At 35.7% G+C, this 23,125-nt stretch overlaps 3 protein-coding genes and 1 long non-coding RNA gene across 7 annotated transcripts in view; 1 reads left to right on the plus strand and 3 right to left on the minus strand.

The window, feature by feature from the left end:
- Positions 1–446: 446 nt before the first annotated feature.
- Positions 447–4,680, plus strand: LOC140052332 (uncharacterized). The gene has a single exon (XM_072097848.1). It carries the CDS (start codon positions 2,237–2,239, stop codon positions 3,734–3,736), a length of 1,500 nt encoding a protein of 499 aa, XP_071953949.1. The 5' UTR covers positions 447–2,236; the 3' UTR covers positions 3,737–4,680.
- Positions 4,681–4,839: 159 nt separating this feature from the next.
- Positions 4,840–23,125, minus strand: part of LOC140052104 (probable chitinase 10) — a 39,404-nt gene continuing 21,118 nt past the window's right edge. Inside the window, exons 1-19 of one of the 4 annotated variants that reach the window (XM_072097522.1) lie at positions 15,236–15,287; positions 14,358–14,409; positions 14,021–14,229; positions 13,604–13,846; positions 13,347–13,471; positions 13,113–13,233; positions 12,781–12,966; positions 11,731–11,865; positions 11,483–11,618; positions 11,131–11,238; positions 10,481–10,686; positions 10,007–10,234; positions 9,571–9,695; positions 9,360–9,474; positions 8,970–9,155; positions 8,313–8,432; positions 8,086–8,212; positions 6,302–6,553; positions 5,356–6,126 (exon numbers count right to left, since the gene is read on the minus strand). In XM_072097522.1, the coding sequence (XP_071953623.1) occupies positions 5,960–6,126; positions 6,302–6,553; positions 8,086–8,212; positions 8,313–8,432; positions 8,970–9,155; positions 9,360–9,474; positions 9,571–9,695; positions 10,007–10,234; positions 10,481–10,686; positions 11,131–11,238; positions 11,483–11,618; positions 11,731–11,865; positions 12,781–12,966; positions 13,113–13,233; positions 13,347–13,471; positions 13,604–13,846; positions 14,021–14,229; positions 14,358–14,409; positions 15,236–15,241 (2,847 nt within the window). In that variant the 5' untranslated portion in view covers positions 15,242–15,287 and the 3' untranslated portion in view covers positions 5,356–5,959. Of the gene's footprint in view, positions 6,127–6,301; positions 6,554–8,085; positions 8,213–8,312; positions 8,433–8,969; positions 9,156–9,359; positions 9,475–9,570; positions 9,696–10,006; positions 10,235–10,480; positions 10,687–11,130; positions 11,239–11,482; positions 11,619–11,730; positions 11,866–12,780; positions 12,967–13,112; positions 13,234–13,346; positions 13,472–13,603; positions 13,847–14,020; positions 14,230–14,357; positions 14,410–14,690; positions 15,159–15,235; positions 15,288–23,125 lie in introns of those variants that run through there. The other 3 variants (XM_072097533.1, XM_072097515.1, XM_072097539.1) reach the window with 3 other exon arrangements.
- Positions 15,554–17,091, minus strand: LOC140045511 (uncharacterized). Its single transcript, XR_011844587.1, has 3 exons — positions 17,011–17,091; positions 16,408–16,510; positions 15,554–15,694 (listed from the first exon to the last, which is right to left on the minus strand). It is a non-coding gene; the product is annotated as an uncharacterized lncRNA (long non-coding RNA).
- On the minus strand, positions 19,380–20,862 carry LOC140052576 (methyltransferase-like protein 22). The gene is made up of 4 exons (XM_072098189.1): positions 20,735–20,862; positions 19,989–20,135; positions 19,784–19,824; positions 19,380–19,563 (listed from the first exon to the last, which is right to left on the minus strand). Exons 1-4 carry the CDS (start codon positions 20,805–20,807, stop codon positions 19,393–19,395), a joined length of 432 nt encoding a protein of 143 aa, XP_071954290.1. The 5' UTR covers positions 20,808–20,862; the 3' UTR covers positions 19,380–19,392.

Below are 23,125 nucleotides of genomic sequence, written 5' to 3' on the forward strand. Positions count from 1 at the left end.
TATTGTCGATAAACCGGATGTGCGTCCACCTAAAGCACGCGCATATCGGAAGTGCGTGGGAATTATTCATGTAATTGCGCGTGGACCGGAAGAGCGCACATTGTGTACTATTATACGTGCGCGTAAACCCAATACGCATGCACACAGATATGATAAATAGCCGGTGTGTTTTTTTTTCGCACGGCTCTCTATCCACACTTTTGACACTGACAGTACATGTTTATACTGTATCTTGCTTATCATTATGTTTGTATTGTGTCAAACACGTCACTTTATAAAAGAAATAATCTAGCTTTCGTATAAACCGTCCTTTGGGGGTTTGCTTACAAGAGATTCAGTGTGTTTTATGTACATAGTAACGCGTGACGAAACAAGCGTCTTTCGACGAATCAAAGCAATTTGATTGATTGAGCAACCACAAAACCGCTGGTTTGTTGTATAAACTGGTATTGCACGAAGGCATAGTAGACGAAGATAGCAGTGCTGTTTGTAATCATAATACATTTATAATAGACCTACTTAACAAGCTTTGTTCATCTCGGTGGCTAACAGTTCTCCATAGATCATCATCAGTTAAAGTTGTTTGATTTCTCAGCATTTAACCAACCACCTATACTATTTATTCAGTATCATTGAGTTTTTTTTCGCACTTTACGTTGAGCAATATAAGGACACTAAACTCAGAACCTACAGTACTGTATTCGGATTTCAGCGAGTCTTGTGGATTTTTACTTAATTTTGTTCAACTAAACTGATTGCTTCAATCAACAAAATCGAACTTCAGACGTTCAAATATTTCGATAGTGCAACAACCGCCATACTTCTGCTGGATATTATACGACAATGCACGATTCATCACTATTTTAGATAGTTAAACATTACCACCATCTGGCTACAATGAGTAGGCCTACTGTATTCTTCATTTGATAGAATTAAACAGTTATATTTCCGTAGTGACGACTATTTAGCAGTGTACGTTTCATGTACTATTTCGTCTTTTCGGCAGTCAATTTAGTGTCATTTTGACACTAGTACATCCACATTTTAGTGTCACTTCGATACTTGTACAACCACATTTTAGTGTCATTTCGACACTTGTACAACCACATGTTAGTGTCATTTCGACACTAGTACAACCAGGAAGCTTATTCACGTTAAATTACACTTTTACATTGTTTGCAGCAAATGTTTTCTGATTTAGTTTCATTTTCCGTGAAATATGTGTCAAATAAACCCGGAATTAATACATAAACACATGAATTGTGGTTGTGGCTGTTGGTATAGAGATGCAGATTGTTTATAGACAACAGGTTGTGTTCAAAACAGACAACCATTATATTACTTGTCATTCATATTCAGTTGTTAAATTCAGGAAACGTTACAACAACAATTACATCGACCTGACCCAAGCTTGACACGTGTTTTAGTCTAAACTGTTACCACGGAAACGATCGACGCATAAAATATTCAGCGAAGGTAAATCATCCGGAAAAAAATTCGTTTTAAAATTATTTGGTGCGTGTTCAATAGTAATCGATAAGTCTATAATAAGAAAGCCGCTAAACAAACAGAGACATATTAACTCTCGTCGTCGAGATTAATTGCAGAATATGACCTAAATACAGCTCTTTACAAAATTGTCAGATAATTTACATATCATATTTCACATATAAAGCTTATATTACGTTTGGAGTAAAGCTTATATTACGTTTGGAGTAAAGCTTATATTACGTTTGGAGTAAAGCTTATATTACGTTTGGAGTAAAGCCTATATTACGTTTGGAGTAAGGCTTATATTACGTTAATTTGGAGTAAAGCATATATTACGTTTGTAGTAAAGCTTATATTACGTTTGGAGTAAAGCATATATTACGTTTGGAGTAAAGCATATATTACGTTTGGAGTAAAGCATATAACGTTTGGAATACCGTAAGCCTATATTCAGCAGTCAAATTAAATTCTCAGTCGTCATTTTTACACTACAGCGTTTTATAGATCCGTGTTGCTATTTCAAAATATTCGGAGCCATAGTTTTGAAGAAATTTAAAAAAAAAGTCCGGTGAACTTTTATTCATGAACACAGAAAAAGCATTGTTGAGTATAATAACTGGGATATTTACGACCTTGTATGACGCCATGGGGATACTTATGATCGGTTACCATGGGCTTGTTTTGAGTGTTTAACCCCGTTGCGAGGTATAACATTTTATTTTAGTGTTTTCCTTCTTACTCTACAATGTCGAGTAGATTGTTTAACGCCGTGGCAGCCATACGTTACCGTCAAATTGAAATACTGCTTCAATGTGGAGTAAATGTGAACAGTAAAAACCATGAAGGTAAAAACGTGTTAATGATGGCGTGCGATTTAGCAGACCATAAAAAACGGTACAAAATGTTCCGGTATTTGATTCAGAAAGGAGCAGACGAGTTTGAAACTAGCCATGATGGAGTGAGCGTCTTCCAGTACGCTTGTAAAACCGGAAGGAAAAAGATTGTGAAACGAATGATGAAAGAGAGAGGACTACACGTCGTGCACTTGTCGTGTAAAGATAACAACAACAGATCAGCTTTGTATCATTCGGTTTTAAGTGGTGATATAGATATTGTACGTTTAGTAACCATTGCCATGAGGAATCAGAATATACCCATTGATCAGGTTGACACGGAAGGCAACACGCCATTGATCATGGCGTATAAACTAAAGTTTCCCAAAATAGCGGAATTGTTGATGGATGAGGGAAAGGCTAACCCAAGAATATGCGACCGACAGCGTCACCTTAGCGCGACCGAATGGGCCGAGGTGTGTCAAAATGAATTAGAGGAGGAAAGGCTGAAGAAGACTGAAAAACACCGCGAGAGGAGAATGATCTTCCCACGACTTGATCATGTTGTTTTTAGAAGGAAGCAGGCCAAGAAAAGACAACTGGCTGCTTATAGTTTACCAATGGTTGATGAGTCAAATATGAATAGTACCTCAAGGTATGATAACTATTCAGGAGTGAATATACATGGCCGTATGTACCCACACATTGGGAAGACGACCTCTTGGTCGGATAACCACGGACAAACACAGACTTCTGAAAGTTCCGTGTACACACACGTAACTAGAGGCAACCAGACGCAGCAGTCATCCATTCGCGGGAAATCTATTGATTCCGCTATGGAGCTGTTAGAGCTTGCCTCGAGAGGTGGGGGTAAAAGACACTATGCAACGGAATTTGTTGGCAGCGAACTAGATACCACCAAAGTACTAGCTAATGGCGGTATTATCACCAGTATGATGGACACTTATTCCGTTCAGAATTCTCAATCTTTTAGAAAGACTGTTAAACCACAACCTAAGCCTGTTCCGCACGTACCTCCACCAAAGGAAACCAAGAAACGCGTATCAACTCTTGCCATCATCATGAGTAGAGGAGGTCGATCGGGGTCACGGGCTACACGGAAGGGATCCAGATCATCAATAAAGGTTTCCCAAAACCAAAATAGGCCTAGCAGTCGCCAAAGAAAACACAGTAAACACCGTTTACCCAAACAACCATCAGCATCAAACGAGCCCATAGTTCGAGATGATAAACCAGCGACAGAGTCCGATGACGTCACTACTAGACATTCTCTAGAACAAATTCCTGAAGAAGAGAGAACATCGCGAAAAAGACATTCTAAAAATCCTTCGCACAAGGATCACCAGTTTCCAAGTATAGGAATGCGTCTTGTGACGCAGGGTGTCAGGTGATAATAACATCTGTAGCTTCACTGTTGATGGTAACAACAAACTACCGTGTTCATTTCATCATAGATGACATTGCCCACTGATCGCGTACCGTAAAACGGCGGCCAGTCTTTACGCACATTTGTCAATAAAGCGTGGTTCCCACTAGCGACGCAACGCAAGGACGTAACGCAACGCAAGTGAATTGACCAATCACACGCGGCTGTTCGAATAAACCATCGCTTGAGATTGGTCAAACCACTTTGCGTTGCGTTACGTACTCGCGATGCGTCCTAGTGGGAACCAAGCTTCAGAGCTTTGTAATCATACCTTATCATGTCAGTTTATAAACGTAGCAGTAAAACAATGTTCAAAAATATTAAATTGTTGCCAATTGATTTGAATGTAATATAATAATTAAATAAAATTAGAACATTTAAAAAAAAAGAATATGTAGGCCTACGGGAAAGTTCTTTCTGTTGGTGAATTATTGGCCCGGGGCCATTTTTACTTGAATAAAAGGAAATATTGTTTAATGGATGATAGTAAATGTTGTTTTAAAATTACTGTACATTCAAAATGTAAAAGAAACTCTACCGGAATATAAACAAATAATTACAACATCGTGAGACATTCAACGGGGTATTTTAATCGTTTTTGTGTGTGGTATTTTCTGGTTATTTTACTTCTATATACATAATCACAATATAAGTGGGGTATCATAACAATTGACATTTTACGCCGACTTTATGAATAGATTTGTTAATAATAGCTTTCGTTATTTGTGATTCTTCAACAGAACTATAGGGGATATTATCGACATTCCCTGTACTTCCAGGGAGGTAATTAAAATCATGTTTTAAAATGCCATGACACTTACACATCGATTTTTAAAAATAACAAAATATTAATTTGAGTCATATCCTGTTAACACTATCATTCATTTAACAGAATGTAGAAAGTTTATATCAACATCGCTTGTCACCGCACTCACAATTGGTTTATTTTCTCTTTCGTTCTGCTTATTTTTTTTTATAAATCGGTATTTCGAGAAAGTAAGATCGGTTTTCGTCGTGGTTATTATGTCACCATCTCCACTCTATTCAGTATACGACCTGTTTGTTTTGCATTTATTGTATTTACATTTTATCGTACTACAGGGGGTAAAATCAATATCTCTTGCTCTACAAAAATTATAAATGATTGTAAATGACTTTACTAAACACATACCGACTACTGTATTCTTATCCCAAAAATAATTTATTCACGTTTTTGATTACTTAAAATGAAACATATCAAGGCTTGTTATCGTGAAGATCGTTAGTAGATACTTAGCCGAGTCTAACGCGTCGTTGTCCAGACAACTAAGGGGTGCATTAAAATGTTAGTGTTTGTATTATGATAACAAAGGTTTTAAAGGGCAATGCTAAATGTATCACCTTTTATTAATAGGTTTCAAGTATGTATGATGTTCTGATACTTTGATTCCACTAAATACAATAATATGAATAATCACAGGCGATGCATTATCCCCATCTGAACTATCGCTTGATTGGTCAAATTATGCTGCGTGTACACGCTCTTGCATTGCGCGTACACTCCCTTGCATTGCGCGTACACTCCCTTGCATTGCGCGTACACTCCCTTGCATTGCGCGTACACTCCCTTGCATTGCGCGTACACTCCCTTGCATTGCGCGTACACTCCCTTGCATTGCGCGTACACTCCCTTGCATTGCGCGTACACTCCCTTGCATTGCGTCCAAAATGTGATATATAGAATACTTACAAGGCATTTTATTTGAAAAATGAAAAATCAGTTGTGAATAAAGTTTTGATGCTCTACAGAAGCACCTTACACCATTTTCAGCAAAATAAAAATAACTTGTTGCTATCCATAACACATCATGTAAACAAACAACACAATAGATAACCAATCTACTACTGATAATGTGTATATTTAAATAAATATATTAATATATTTCACAATGTTTATATTATACAATAAATAAGAGTAAACTGTATCAATTTCACAATTTTCTGGTGAGACTCCACTCTTTTCCTGAGATAAAAGGTGAGGATTTGAACCCCGGATATCTGGATAACACGCCACAATGTCACTTTGAAATGCAATACATTAATACGTTTATTTGTCTTCATAAACCAATTTTTGGTTGACAGATATAAAGTACAAAAACTGACTAAAAAACAACAAAAGGTTTAACACAGTAACATTTACAATCGCGTTTTATTTTCGACAAGCAGGAACATTGCGCTTCCAGTCACAAACACGGCCGTTAAATCCGGTTCCAGGAAAACATGCTCGACGAAACAATAATGATTGTGTACAAATGTAAAAATAACCGCAGTCTGTTGGGTCAACAAAGTATCCATACGGAACTGGACATTCAAATTCTGAACGAAAATATACAGTATTTTATCTTTTTAAGCTGTCTAAATTTAGAATCAGGTTTTATACTACACTATTGCTATCTAAACATATTAGACATGCTATATTATACACATTTCATTTATACGAAAAATAAAAAAAATTGACTTAACACAATTTAACATAAAAGAAATAGTTTACCTTGGGTACCACTAGGGTCAGTTGGTTGCGCTGCAGCCTCGGTTGGTTGCAGATAAGTTGGTTGCGCTGCAGCCTCAGTTGGTTGCGGATAAGTTGGTTGCGCTGCAGCCTCGGTTGGTTGCGGATAAGTTGGTTGCGCTGCAGCCTCGGTTGGTTGCGGATAAGTTGGTTGCGCAGCAGCCTCAGTTGGTTGCGGGTAAGTTTGTGGCGCTGCAGACTCGGTTGGTTCTGGTTCAGTTGGTTCTGGTTGACCTGAAAAGTTTACCAACAAAAATTATTTGAAGATAATGTGAATGAGTTCAAAGGTTAAAATCAGAATATATATGACAGCAATGATACCTACCATTATTACCAAAATCAAATCAAATCAAATCAAATCTTTATTCGTTCCATATATATATAAAAAAAATGTACACGGAAAAATTGTTTTCCTCGACAGAAAAATACGGTAAAACATTTACAATTACATCATACATAGAACAAAATTACAATTTAAAAACATTAATTAAAACATCCATCAACTGTAAAACTTTAAAATAATATATTGCATGTGCACTATTATGATCTAACAATCTTTGAGTTATATTTGGTACAAAAGACAGTCGGTTTCTTGACGTATCGGCTCTAGGAGCCTGTAGACTTATAAAATATCATATCTAATGGATGTTTCTTATCTTCTAAAATTTTACTTAATTTACGTAGGACCTGTTTTTCATAAAGATATTTTAAATCATTAACCGTACAACCAATTATATTTGATGCTATCTTAGTAATTCTAATGAGACCTTTCTCGTATGTTTCATTTAAATTACCGAACCGAGCAATAAAAGAGATAACTAGAGTACTGATTGAATAACTGTTTCATAGAATAATTTCAAAGTACAACAGCTAACATTAAATTTATTTAGCTTTCTTAGGAAATATAACCTTTGGTGACCTTTCTTAATTATCTCGGCCGTATTTTTTTCAAAGCTAAGTTGATCATCAATATGTGTACCAAGATATTTGGTTTCATCGTTCAATTGTCTGATCATTAACTATCAGATAACTTTTTCCATTTTTCTTTTTCCTGAAATGCCATTTAATTTCTTTAGTTTTATTAAAATTAATCTTAAGGTAATTGTCATTGCACCATGACATTATTTTAACATATTCAGCCTTATACACATGATCGTCAGTATCTTTCAACAAACCAATCAGTACCATGTCAACTGCGTATTTGATTATATGACACATGCTACATGAAGATCGACATTAGCTAGTATATATTGTAAATAAACTTGGTGGTAGACAACACCTCTGGGGTGTGCCAGTGTTGATCCTTCTCATCTCTGAGATAGATTTACGAACTTTAACATACTGTAACCGATTTGTAAGAAAATCACCAACCCACAGAGTAAGGTAAGGATTAACCTTCCATTCAGACATTGTATTCATTAAAATATGAGGCTGCATCAAGTTAAATGCAGATGAAAAGTCTATGACAAGCCCTCAAGCATAGGTCCCCTTCTTGTCTAAATGTGAAACCACCAGGTCTAACAAGGTTATAATAGCACCATCGACCCTCTATTACATTGATATGCAAATTGGTTATTATCCATAAAATCACTACATTCAGATTTCTAACAATCTTCTCAAGAATCTTCATTAGAATAGATGTTAATGCCACTGGTCTGAAGTCGTTAATGATTTTAAGGTTACAATTTTTTGAAACAGGTATTATCTCAGAGAACTTCCATAAATCAGGTACCACCCCCGTGTTTAGTAACACTGGAAAAGCTTACCAAATACACGCTTTATTGTGTTGATGAGGGGGTACTTCCCCTGGCCGCACACTTCACCCGTGAAATCATCAAAGTCAAGACTCCACACCATGGCACCAGCCAAGCCCTCTGACTTGATCCAATTAGCCTGTAAGCAACATATGTACATATTAAATGACAACCATTTACATAAATGGCATTTGCATAATAAAAATATTTTTAAAATTAAAGAGTTTTAAATTACTTACAATAACTTCAAAACTTTGTGGGTTGTGATAGCCAACCCATTGGTTGCCTTTATAAGCATAAGGTGCTTTGATGGTCGAACTGTTACCCTCCCTCCAGTCACTTTGAAGTAATCCACAAATCTGTTTAAAAGATGCAAATATATTCATTTATAAATAACAGCAGAAAATCATGGGTTTAATTCCAACACTGTAGTCTGTTTAACAAGTTTAATGAAGCAAGCTTATTTATTCAAGACAAAAAAGGAAGAACTTGACTAGGCAATAAAAATTATAAAAAAAAACCTCTCTAACTTAGCTAAATTTATTCACGAAATTTTGTATTTGTTTAGTTAGGTGTTGATGTTCGATATATAAACTATGTATAAGATACACCAAATATGTATGTCTGGAAGTTGACGAGTTTAGTTATTTTATTAAGGTTGAAAGAACATTCTTTCACTGAAAAGGGTCGCCAAAGAAATAAATTATATTGTCATTGTCACTTGAATTTAGGGGCACCTGCATTGCATTGCACCAGTATCCATTAGATTCTCATGACACCGTATATAACCATAGCTTCTCTAGAGTTCGATTTTGGTTAAATGACCTTTCAGTTCATAGTTTCCAACTTTTTTTTATCGATACATCAATAATAACAATTGCACATTTTTACTATACCTCATAATAGGATAAGATACCAGGTGAGTTAGTGTAAACTCCAGCCTGTCCTGAACCAAAGGACAGAGATCCTAGGCCTGTCACGATGCTTGAAGCTAGCCTGAATGAACGACCATACGTAGGTAAACCAACAACCAGCTTATTTTTAGGCATACCGCCACTCAGCCATCGCCAAACTGCCCATGACTAAATTTGAATATAAATCATAACAAATTATTTGGAGTTATTTTGAATTAAGTTTACACACACTTTTTTCAAAGACCAGATTCTCTAAGAGTGTCATATGATATACTGTAGAGGTAAGGGTCAATACAACTCTCAAACAAGATGAATAATAAACATTTAGTTCTAAAATCAAATACAAAATTATATTATATTAGCGATACTTACAATGGTCAACTTTGAGTTCCTTGTATTATGGGAATAGAGGGCGCTATGGTGGCCTGTGTAATGACCCCAATTGCCATAGAAGTCATAGGCCATTACATTTACCCAATCCAAATAACTTTAAAGAAAAAATGTTTGTACTGTTTTATTATTCCTTCATTTGATTATATACACTGTGCCTTTTATTTCAATACCATGGTATATTGTCTTTTACCTTGCCAATCTGGCTATTTCATATCCAGCATTGATATACTGTTCACCAGCAGCAACAGCTGCTGTCAGGAGGAGTCGGTTACTACCAGCCGGTCTAACCTCAACATTAAATGCTGCCCTCAATTCCTTTAAAAAAAATGTTTAATTGTTTATTGAAATATAAATGAAATGGTTGGCCTTACTCTGATGGTCATGTAATTGTACTGATGGACTGGTAAATCTTAAGCTCTGTCTACACTATTAAACTAGTTTGACAAAAAAAGCGTGATGTACTCAAATATGGCAGTGATATGACATCATAATGTCCATATATGGGCACATCACATAAAGTTTGAGTAGACATATCTTAAGTCCCCTGATTCAAAGCTACTTTGTGGTAGTTATGATAATTATAAAAGGTTTTAGACACAATAGATTTGGTAAAAAAAAATGATTACCTGTACAAGTGTTGTGAACCTATACTTGTCAACTCCAGAAGGATATTCCCAATCAAGATCAAGACCGTCAAATCCATAACGGCGAAGGAAGGCTACAGCGCTACGTATGAACTGTTGACGATTTGAAGAAGTAGAAACCATTCGTGAAAAGCCTTCAGTGCCAAAGTTCCAACCGCCGACCGCTAACAAGACGGACAACTGCAGGTTTTGTTTTTTAGCATTCAAGACCTAGAAAGACAAAGTGGTTATTTGTATCAGTTTGCAAAAGGAATTGAGGTGAAATAGAAGATTATTTTGTGCCTTTTTTTCCACCACAATTTGGTTACAAAAATTGGGCAAGTTTTTATATATATATATACTAGCAAGTGGGCAAGCAACATCTAGCAGACTGGTCTATTTGGGTATTAAGGCAAATGAATTTAAATCAAGTACAGTGAGTACTGTATCAATGTTTTACTTGTACCAATGTATTACCTGTTCATATAAGCCTTCACGCCATGATGTTGACAAGTCATTCCACTCTGTCTCAACCAGCTCGTGGTTATTGTTCAGTACAGAAAAGGCATAAATGATGTGTGTACAAAGAAACGGATCAATGTTACTTGGTGTGAATTCAGCAAGTCTTCCATTTCTATACTGCGACCAGTTTGTGAAATAGCACACACGTTTTAAATTATCGCCTTAAAAAGAAAATGCTTTTAAACGAATCTTTAAAGATGTATTGTCCCTTGAAACAAAAAAAATAAAGGCCAAAATATTCTAAATTTAAATTGGCCATATCAAAGTAATATTAAAGTTATTCAGTTAAAGTCGAAAATTCGAGCCAAAAACAACAAGTTTACATAATTAACATGTAAATTAATTTTATTACATTTCGTCTGGAAAATCGTCGTGAGTGAAAGTAAACAAAGTATCTATATGGAACTGGACATTCAAATTCTGAATGAAAATATGCAATATTTTATTGTTGCCTAAATTTAGAATCAGGTTTTATACTACACTATTGCTATCTAAACATATTAGACATGCTATATTATACACATTTCATTTATACGAAAAATATTTTTTTAATAAGAAGCTGACCTAATTAACACAATTTAGCTTAAAATAGAGAAGTAGTTTACCTTGAGTACCACTAGGTTCAGTTGGTTGCGCTGCAGCCTCGGTTGGTTGCGGATAAGTTGGTGGTGCTGCAGCCTCGGTTGGTTTTGGTTTGGTTGGTTGTGGTTGACCTGAAAAGTTTACCAACAAAAATTTATTTCAAGATAATGTGAATGAGTGGTGGCGGACCTAGCGTCAGAAATTAGTAAGTTAATGTCATACAGATAAAGAAAACGGATTAGTACTTTTTAACTTATTATATTCACATATTTTTACATTTTCAATTAGAATGGTCACTGGGCAGTATCCTCTGGTCTTTATGTTCATTTTTCAAATTGACCCTGTAGCCAAGACCAAACCCGAGGTCAACTGTACCTTGTCCACCAAGCTCCTGTTTGATGACATTGAGCAGCGGATACTTCCCTTGACCACACCCTCTCCCTGAGAAGTCATCTAAATCTAAAGACCAAACCATCGCACCAGCTAATCCCTCAGATTTTATATACTGGAGCTGGAAAATAATATAATTTAATTTTGAAATTAAAATGAGGTTTACAACATTCAATCAAGTAACACAAACATAAAATAAAATTTATACTAAAAAAAATTACTGTTCAACTTACAATAGTTCTAAAGCTATCTTGATTATGATAGCCAACCCATTGGTTTCCCTTGTAAGCGTATGGTGCGGCAATTGACGGACTTTCCGCAGACGGACTATCCACAGACGTACCGCCGCTTGATATCATTTGACAAATCTGAAAAAACGACACAAACAATAATGGTTTTGAAAAAAAAAAAATTGATGAACAGCTTTTATGGTACAACAGGCAGCCAATCCTCAGTAGTGTATTTAAATTAGTCCCGAATCATAAGTAAATTATGTGATGCTTACATCATACAGTAGGCCTAACCTAACCTTACATGATACAGGCACCATACAGTATGTGATACAGGCACCATACAGTATGTGATACAGGCACCATACAGTATGTGATACAGACACCATACAGTATGTGATACAGACACCATACAGTATGTGATACAGGCACCATACAGTATGTGATACAGGCACCATACAGTATGTGATACAGGCACCATACAGTATGTGATACAGGCACCATACAGTATGTGATACAGGCACCATACAGTATGTGATACAGACACCATACAGTATGTGATACAGACACCATACAGTATGTGATACAGGCACCATACAGTATGTGATACAGGCACCATACAGTATGTGATACAGGCACCATACAGTATGTGATACAGACACCATACAGTATGTGATACAGACACCATACAGTATGTGATACAGACACCATACAGTATGTGATACAGGCACCATACAGTATGTGATACAGGCACCATACAGTATGTGATACAGGCACCATACAGTATGTGATACAGGCACCATACAGTATGTGATACACTAGAGATGCTGTATTATGTAATTTGCTTATGATACTGGAGAAATATAGTCACATAATGTTGAGATACAGTACAGACAAGCTGGCGAAACAGGCACTCAAATAATCTGTGTAATCTCAGTCAATTCTATGATTTAAAAGCCTTTAGGGCACATTTACTTTTACAACAGTGCATTATAGTATGATCAATTTAATTTTTAAAATATTGATGACACTAAGATGTAACAAATGACACACCTCATAGTACGACAAGAATCCTGCCTCTCTTGTGTGTTGGCCTTGATCTCCACCACCGTTTGCTGCAGACCCTAAACTTGTTTTTGATGAACTTCTCAGTTTAAATGACCTTCCATATGTAGCCAAGCCAATCACAAGTTTGTTTCTTGGTGTTCCAGCAATAAGCCACTTCTCTGCTGCCCATTTCTTTTGTAATAATGATAAAAATGTACGGTCAATTCTCAGATCGGGAACTTGAAAGACAACTATAATATTTTACGTGAGAGAAGCAAGAGAGTGGTGTTCAAAACTAAAAATCATCAAGTTAACAAAATACTTTGAATGTTACATACAATTGTAAGTTTTCGGTTGTTGGCAGATGAATCGTGTGAATAGAGGGCGCTGTGATGTCCAACAGTTGAATCCCAGCTGCCATGAAGATCGTAAGATAGAAGTCCTATCCAATCTAGTTCCCTGAAATTCAATGTTTTCAAAAAATGTTAAAGCCTTTCATTAAAGGTTTGTGGAAATATCAATATATGATGCCAATCTGGGGCATTTACTATTATGTACTACTAATGACTTACGTTGCTAATTTAGCAACTTCATATCCTCTGTCAATCTTAGATTCTCCGGCTGAGACTGCTGCCGTCAATAGGAGGCGCTCTTTTCCAGTGGGAATTGCTTCGGCATTAAATGCTACTCTCATTTCCTAAAATTGTAAATAGCACAATTAACATTAAATGTGCGTGTAGCACTTCGTAGGTAGTCTGCACAGTGTTGCATGTACAGATTTTGAGCTTTGTTATTTTTTGTATTGCAAAATGTTGTGGATTGTAATTACCTGAACTAGGAGTGTAAAACGTTGTTTGTCTTCTAGTGGGCTACCACGGTCTGCAGGGTACTCCCAGTCAATGTCCAAACCGTCAAAACAGTGTTTTCTCAGAAATTTGATACTTTTTGTTATGAATTGTTGCCGCGTGTTTGAGGTGGCCACCATTCTCGTAAATCCTAAGCTGCCAAATGTCCAGCCACCAACGGCCAACAGAACTTTCAGTGATGGGTTCTGTGATTTCATATTAACTACCTAAAAATTGGAAATTTTGAACAATTTATTTAACTCGGTATATTAATTTACATACTTATCTGTTAACAGGAAACATTCATTCTTTGTTCAATGATATTTTCAGACTTAACCTGCTTTTAGTATTATATGATTTTTATATTATACCTGAATAATGAAATATGCAAAAAGTGTTACCTTTTCGTACATACCAACACTCCATGATGTGGATTCGTCGTTCCATTCATACGCCTGCAGGCTGTTGCCAGAACCGATCTTTGCAAACGCGTACACAATATGAGTACACAAATAGGGGTCGATGTCTTCAGGCACAAATTTGGCTACATCTGCCGATCTGTACTGCGACCAATTTGTATAGTAGCAGATGCGATAGTATGCTTGTACATCTAAGGACAAAATGTGATATTTTGAATCTAACAACACTTATACCTAGATTCTTGGAATTAGTAGATGAGCACCTTATCACCACATTACCATTATATCGATTAACTATTTTAAATTTAATTACACTTACTTAAAATGTTGGCAAGTAATACCAACAGTAGCACAACCAGCAAACTGTATTCCTACGAACAAAAACATTTAAAAAATATATATACAGTACTTTGGTAAACAATTTCCTATTTGCAGAATATAATCATAAAGTTTGGCGATAAACAATTTGAAACATTGCATAACACTTGAGGTCGCTGTAAACTTTCATAGCCGAAAATGATTGGTCAAAAAACCAAATGACATCACACGTACACTAACATGTATGTTTGGCTTGTTTGCAAAAAGCTATATGCGCCCATCTAGTAGAAAACCTACAAAGAAAACCTATGCCTGTCTAAAAATATCATCCTACCATCTTTGTATAAACGCCAGATATGCCGATGGTTGCTGTGACCGTGGTGGCATCATACTGAGTACAGACTTAATTACTTTGCTTATATACCACTAAGATGTCTAACAGCTAAACTATAGTGCATTTGTTGTGGTATTTGCTTAAATCCAGTTGTTAATTCTACTAAGATCAAAACGAATCGGCAGATCAAACTAAAGAAAGACATATGTACAAAGATTAAATTATAATCTTGTTGAACTATGAAACAACCTAAAAAGACATTCATTCTGTGCATGTACAGTAGCGTGTATTGTGGTTTTGTATACAATCAATAGGCTGTCTCTTTTTTAATTTTGTAGTTTATAATTAACTTTATTCTAAATGTGATGATCAATTTAATCTGGTCTTAAATCATAATTGAATTAAAATAATAAAAGCAATTCTACAAACTTTCATATTACATTTTAAAAAAACTGAGAAACAGGCAAATCTGCGACAATTATTTATGGTAATGATTTTATTTCATAAATATAAACACTTTTTTAAATGTAAAAAAACATACTTACAAACATACATACATACAATCAGTTGTTCTTGATTTGTACTTTCCACAACTCCTAAATAAAATTAAAAATAAATAAAGAAATATAATTCATCACATTTAGAGCTAAAGATCATTATTCAAATTAGACTAAACCGATTTTTCTCAGCCAACACTTTAATACTATTATAGTTATGTCTCAATTATTTTTAAAAACTGGTGGGGGTGGAAAGTGGTGGGGAAGAAAAAAATGTAACAATTAATACTTCTGATATAAATGCTGTTACAAGTTGAGAAAGAGTTTGTTGCGAGAATAGTACATACCAATTGTGGTGTTATTTTGTATTCAAACCTCTGCTTCCAGTCAATTGAAATCTGTTCAATTTTCAAATTGCAAATTTGCAGTTTTAATTCACTCAAACAACTTTGAAAGAAGTCATACTCTTTACAAGTAACGTCCAAGTCTTCTAATGTAAAGTTTAATCTAAGAAAAAAAGTTTAAACTTAGAAAAAAGTTTAATCTTAGGAAAAAGTTCAATCTAAGAAAAAAGTTCAATCTTAGAAAAAGTTCAATCTAAGAAAAAAGTTCAATCTAAGAAAAAAGTTCAAAGAAAAAAGTTCAATCTTAGAAAAAAGTTCAATCTAAGAAAAAAGTTCAATCTTAGGAAAAAGTTCAATCTAAGAAAAAAGTTCAATCTAAGAAAAAAGATCAATTTTAGAAAAAGTTCAATCTTAGGAAAAAGTTCAATCTAAGAAAAAAGCTCAATCTTAGAAAAATGTTAAATGTCAAAAAAAAGGTCAAATCTGAGAAAAACATTCAATATTAGAAAAACATTCAGGCTAAGAATTTTTTTTTTTTCATTTCTTTATTCGAATTCATAAATAACACAACATAAAAAAAATACAAAGAATGAATTCAGGGTAACACAAAAAAGTAACCAAAGGTCAAACTTTATTCCATTGTGAAAAAAGTTCAATCTTAGAAAAAAGTTCAATCTTAGATAAAAGTTCAATCATAGACAAAAAGTTAAATATTATGAAAAGTTCAATCTTAGAAAAAAGTTCAATCATAGAAAAAAGTTCAAACTTAGAAAGAAGTTCACTCTTTAAAAGTTCAATCTAAGAAGATAATCTGAGCTACAGTATGTTTTAGTATTCTCTTGGATGTGTCATGTCATTTTTCTTGGATTTTCTTACCTTTTTTCTGTTGCTATGTAAACAGCCTGTAAATTTTTGCTACTTTTGATCAATTCAGAGAGTTTGTAGAAGAAAGCTTCTGTCAATGTGTTGTCATAAATTACTAAAACACAAAATAAACAATAGCTATGTCAAATTAACAACTGCTTCTAATTTGTACTGTAGTATTTTACAATAGAAGGAACATTTTAAATGGTCTCTCATTAGAGGGGTCTTTAATTGGAGTTATGGTATTTTCTAAGATAAATCTAAAAGTCTGTAATAGTGTGTTTGACTGCCATGTTTCTGGTTGTGGATTCAAAGTCAAGTGGCTATATGATTATCAGATTAAGATACGGAAATCTTTGTATTACAACAAAAACAAGTCTGTCTAATTGACGTTCCACAACTGAGACTGCGGATCATGTGAAGTTTAAGGGATTTATAACTTGTTGTTATGAGTTAAATATTTTCGAAACCAACAGGAGTTGAAAGGTGAATGAAAGGTTATATAAAATGGAGCACTGGTCAATTTGTGAAGAGATTATTGTTGAGACTGATCATGATAATCCTATTAATCCACACTTGAGATTAACACTACAAGCAATAGAAATGGCCAATCACCATCAGCTGCGATGATAAAATCGACATTTGACAAAAGATTTAGCTCCTCCACGAGCCAATCAAATTGACTGGTGCTTTCTGTTGAGTCATTCATCTTAGTCCCTTAAAAAAAAATAAATTGTGGTTATGAAAAATATTAGGAAGGATATGAAGAAAAGGAAGAATGTGAATTAGATTGGAAGAAAACAAAGAGCAGGGAAGGGACAAACTGTTTGACAGATGCTATGGAACCCTCTACCTTTAAAACATTAAGCTCTGTCCACACTATCAAACTTTATGTGACAAAAACGTGATATAATAATAATAATAATAATAATAATAATAAACAGTATTTATATAGCGCCTAATGGATCAATGGACATGATGATGTCATATCACTACCATATTTAATCATATCACTACCATATTTGGGCACATCACACTAGTTTGATAGTGTAGATAGAGCTTAAGGCTTAGTATTGGACATCCTTTTTGACAGATGGAAAGATTGATTGACTAAAGATCGAGGATGGTTTAGAAAATTATGCCAATTTGAGATATTTCAGCCTGTACCTTGTTTGTCTTTTTTCCAGTTCAGCTCCCGAACAATAGGTTTACACATTTCTTCATTGTTACAATTTCTATCAATGTTACGCAGACAAGTCTCTAAAACTTGAACACCAACATCTTTACGATAAAACAAAGAGTTCTGTTTTAGAATTTACTCAGGCTTTATTCCTGTTCATTTTTAATAAATTTGTAATTAGGATTGCTAAATTACTTTGTAAGAGAACACATCAGGGGTGGCGCCAGGATCTTCCCGACGCGGGGGCTACATTCCCCGACGAGGGGGCTATGCGAGCATCACTAGGCTGGGGGCCAGGGGGCCGCCAAGGGCCCCCGGTGGGGGTCCAGGGGGGGCGAAGCGCCCTGGAAGCAACGCGTTCTAGCGTCATTTGAGGTAATTTTAATCAGATTTAGGGTAGCCATTTTTTCCATTTTATATAATGCATAAATAAAACACTGCGTGCAAAAAAACGATGCGCGATGACTGTTTCAATCCATATTTTTCAATTTAAAAAATAAAAGTTCAAAGAAAATTTAGAAAAATAGAGTTGGAGGTCCCGGAAATTGGACTTATTATACTTCAAAACATGAAACAAAATATATAAGTCCCTATCAAGGTTGTGACTGAGCTAAGAAATGTTTGAAAAATAGAGATGTTAGGTCCCGGAAAATGCACTTCTTGTACTTCGAAATATGACCAGCTTTATTGTTGGTGCTGAGCTAAGAAACTGTTTAAAACTAGAGCTGCAGGTCTTCAAAAAATTGCATTTTATACTTCGGAAACATCAGGCCTAGAGGCTTAAAAAACGCAAGCGTAGACCATTTTCAGTCGGAGAAATAAGTTTATTCCTCCCAAGTGTATGCGTGCGTACCATCTGGACTTCCGAGTGGTGAGAAATTCATGACATACAGGACATTGAAAATGTAATAACTTAGCTATAATAAGATGTTGGCTAAGCGAAAATGGCATGTTTTTTTGTTTAGTAATGGATGAAAATTTTATTTTAGGTGCCCCACGGTACAGAATGTTACTTGTAAATTAAAAAAATTGGTGAACATACGAACAATTAACATAATTCGTTTTTGCTGTAGTGTAGCGTACGTCGACGCAGTACACGACGTAACCGTCAGTAAACTTCGCCTGGAAAATAACTGAACGATTCGTACAAAGGGATACCACCAGACAAGTGCGAACCTAGCTATTGTTTAGTAGTAAGTTAGATCGCTGGCAATAATGAATGCATATAAAGTGCATAATATCACTCTGACGTACTCTCACGGTCAATGAAACGTCGCGGTTTTCTAGGCGCTGAAGCTAGCTACGAAGTGAACGCGAACGCTTTTTACTGTATATTATATTCCCCGACAAAAAGTACCCGTGTTCCCTTCGGTAACCGTCGGTAAACTTCGCCTGGAAAATAACTACCTTACACATTTTGGTCCCTGGATGGAACTTGATATCACGCGTCTCGACCCAACGTTGAACGATTCGTACAAAGGGATACCGCCAGACAAGTGCGTACCTAGCTAATGTTTAGTAGTAAGTTAGATCGCTGGCAATAAATGAATGCATAAAAGTGCATAATAGCCCTCTGACGTACTCTCACGGTCAATGGAACGTCGTGGTTTTCTAGGCGCTGAAGCTATATGAAGTGAACGCGAACGTTTTTTACTGTATATTATATTCCCCGACAAAAAGTACCCGTGTTCCCCGACGGGGGGGCTAGGCTCCCCGACGAGGGGGATAGAGCCTCCGTAGCCCCCCCGCTGGCGCCACCACTGGAACACATACATTTACATTAATCCAGAAAGCTCATTTTTATTCACAAAACCAGTTCAAAGCTTGTAACAATTAACATTACCTGTACATATTACAACATTTGCAAATGCTGCCATGGTAATACTAGCTAAGCCTACACCACCACCAAGTTCAAGACATGAGCATCCCTTGAATAGTTGAACATTGTCAAGGATAAAATCACACAGGAGAAGAGACGCTTGCCAAACCTTCATCCATAAAAAAAACCAATAATAAATGACCACCTAATAAATGGTGCTTATATAGCGCATTATGCAAAGCCTCAATATATTTAACAAAAGTAAAAGCGGAAAAGAGTAGTTTAATCAATCAATATCAACCTACTATCATCAGCAGCAGAAGTCCTGTCAGTATGTCTGTGAGTCAATCACAGTACTGACTGTTTACAATGACCTTTTCTTGGCTTACCTGAAGTCCAACGTCTGTAAGTTTAGTTCCTAAAGAATGCTCTGTTAAACAAATAATAGTACTGTCAATACAGTATAAATAAGTTGGAAGTACTAAAATAAATTGCAATATTTTTATATATTTTATAAACATCATAATTTAACTATGAAATCGTTTTGAGTCGGAGCAGGGAGCTGCCTGGGCGACACTAGTTATTATCAATTACCTATAATGATGCAGTCTTTGTTAACTGGTGATTTTCGTCTTCTTACTTCATAGTCACCATCTCCGTCCATGTGCACTGATGCATGACAAGCACCTCCTGAACAATCAGTTTCATCAGGAATAAGATACTCAAATCTTGTTACATATCCTACAAATAATACAGCATGCCTTTAGGAATTCAATACGGTAGTTTATTTTACAGTATTTTTCTTGTACTGTTAGGCCGTATAATATTTGATAAAATACAGATATAACTATGTCGTATAACAAAGAAACATATGTAGATACAAACTTTTTTTTAAATATAATTAAATTACAGTACTGCGTTTAAGAGGAATTGATAAGAAGAAATAAAGTGGAATTTAAGTAATTTGCGAAGATAACTAAATGAATGACATTGTTGTTAAATAATTTTATTATTTTAGTTTTACTCCCTGTTAAAAGTATCATATTAGTTAAGTGTTTCTATGATTAAATTGGGGATCTGAGAACAATCTTTGCCCATACTGCACCCTGCGGCTGTTAGTATAGACTATACTACTAATCTATAGGGCCTGGGCCTGCAGGTATACCTAGTCCTGTACCCTATCTAGCCTTAAACTTATCATGGGCTTTGCCTGGTGCTGGTGGTACACAGAGTAGAGTAGGTATTCTAGGGCCTACCTAGGCTTAGGCTATATATAGGGCCTAAAAAAATACTTTTAGGCCTAGGCTAGACTAAACTAGTGAGGTTTTTAAGATGTTTACGTTGGAATTCTGATTTATTATGCTTGTATTCAATGTGGACATCTGACAGAAATATTTTAGGTTCTTCTGCCATCTCCCAATGCTCCTATTTTTACTTTCAGGTCTTCTAATTTTCTGTACACGTCCTCCTCTGCCACCAAAGATCTTTGACACCACCAAAAAAAGGAAATACACCACACCAGGCACATGGCACTAGAGCGCCACCAATTGCCGTGGTGGTTGGTGTGCAGTGGACCGTGAACATTTCCCGCGTGATCAATCAAGGTCAGTAATTTGACACCGATTTCATATTATGCATGTGAGGTGGTAAACTTTAGGTGGTTAGAATGAGTGAAGATACTCCTGCTTTTTCAGCATTGGTGTTTGGTATAGTACACTCTAATAAAAGGGCGAATTGGAAAACATTAAACCAATCTGTTAAACACTTAGAAATGATTATTTATCAGAAATTTTAAGATAAATAATTTAAACGACCTAATTAATTTGCGTGAGATTGCCAGCAACAGAAATAAGTGGCTTTTGTTATTTTGAATCTTTATTTTTACGTTATTTTATATTTTTGTTTTGTTGTAGGATACATGCATATAAGAAGAATATATCAGATTTTGTAAATCCACAGTGCGTGGTTTTGTTACATTTTTTGGAATAAAGTTACCTATATATATATGGGGTGTCTAGAAAATAAGATCTAGAAAACTATCACTACTCCACTAAGGCGCAGGATTGGTTAAAGCATAAAAAACATAAGCAGAATATAGCCTTTGTATCTTTAGCTAATTTTGCACAATAAAGCATCATAATAAGTTCTTAAAGGCGCGGATTCAACACGGAAAAAAAATTGTAAATGAAAAAGTAAAAAAAAAGTTTTTAGATTTGAAACTGGGTAACTTCTTCTGTCAGTCTGTTTTATTGCCTCGTCGGGGAGCCTAGCCCCCACGTCGGGGAACGCGAGTACTTTTCGTCGGGGAATATAGGCCTAATATAAAGTAAAAATCATTCGCGTTCACTCTACGTCGGAGGGCTATTACACTTTATTACGCATGCATTATTGCCAGCGATCTAATAAACAATAGGTATGCACTTGTCTGGCGGTGTCCGTTTGTACGAATCGTTTAACATTGGGCCGGGCCCATTGCGGTTTACGCGTGATATCATATCATGTTCCACCCAGGGACCAGAATGTGTACTGTAGTTACTTTCCAGGCGAAGTTTACTGATAGTGTACTGTGTATCGACAGCAAAAGGGTACGAATTATCTTCGCGATCTATTTTATTGTTCGTATGTTCAATTTTTTAATTTACGATTACCGTGGGGTACCTGAACCTGAAATAGACATTTTTCACTAGGTTCGACCTACATTACTAAACAAAAAACATGCCTTTTCGTTTCCTGTATGTCATGAACTGCTCGTACATCGAAATTCCAGATTCACATCTGGGAATTGAAATAAACTGATTTCCCCGACGGAAAATGGTCTACGCTTGTAGACGCATTCCCCTCCAAACAAAAGGTAAAAAGGGTAACTTGTTTAGGCCTCTATGTCTGAATGTTTTTAAAGTAGGCCTATAGGTCTAATTTTTGAAGACCTGCATCTCTGTTTTCAAAATTGTCTTAGCTCAATCGTCCCCAATTATAGAGCTGGTCATGTATACTTACCGTACATTTTGTTTCATATTTCGATGTACAATGTAGTCAGTGCATTGAACCTAGAGCTCTATTTTTTCAATTTTTTTTATATCCATGGTAGGGCTGGTTCTGGAGACGTACCGGTATATATCTTGTTTTATGCTTCGAAGTATAATAAGTTAAATTTCCGGGACCTAGCAACTCTATTTTTCAGAATGTTCTTAGCTCCACCCCAACCATGGTGGGCTGGATCTATAATTTTGTTTCATATTTCAATGTTTTGCATGGGACCTAGCAGCTCTATTTTTGACAATTTTCTTAGCTCTGGTTCTGTAGACGTTTCATTTATCAATATGGGCCTATATAAGTGCAATTTCCAGGTACCTAGCAACTCTATTTTTCACAATTTTCTTAGCAGCTCAACCCAAATGGTAGGGCTGGTCTTGGAGCCTTATATATTTTGTTTCTTTTTTCCGAAATACCATAATCCAATATCCGGGGAGCGATTTTTTTTTCGTACATAAGTTGGGGACCCCCTCATGAAACGTCACAAAATAAACATGAATAATTCATCAGTTAAATTTTCTTGTTCCGTGTGCACCCAAGCGTATAGCAACCAGAAGTGATTACAGTTTACACAAGTGCGGTACGATTCTAGGCCTATCTCCGCTGTGGTTGCCGTGTGCGATTTCATAATAGAAAAGCGGCGTTTTGTGTGGATTGTCGAAATAATCAGCCTTTAGTTTATGGTGTTTTTAATATAA

Source organism: Antedon mediterranea, chromosome 1 (genome assembly GCF_964355755.1).
Source record: "Antedon mediterranea chromosome 1, ecAntMedi1.1, whole genome shotgun sequence".
Lineage (NCBI taxonomy): Eukaryota > Metazoa > Echinodermata > Crinoidea > Comatulida > Antedonidae > Antedon > Antedon mediterranea.

Bases quoted from the DNA above. Each gene is read 5' to 3' on its own strand.
- LOC140052332 (XM_072097848.1), top strand. From the start codon at position 2,237: ATGTCGAGTAGATTGTTTAACGCCGTGGCAGCCATACGTTACCGTCAA.
- LOC140052576 (XM_072098189.1), bottom strand. From the start codon at position 20,807: ATGGCAGAAGAACCTAAAATATTTCTGTCAGATGTCCACATTGAATAC. The intron at 19,825-19,988 runs GTAATTGATAAT...TTTGTTTAACAG, and splicing joins CAAAGACTGCATCATTATAG to AGCATTCTTTAGGAACTAAA. The intron at 19,564-19,783 runs GTAAGCCAAGAA...TTATGGATGAAG, and splicing joins TTACAGACGTTGGACTTCAG to GTTTGGCAAGCGTCTCTTCT.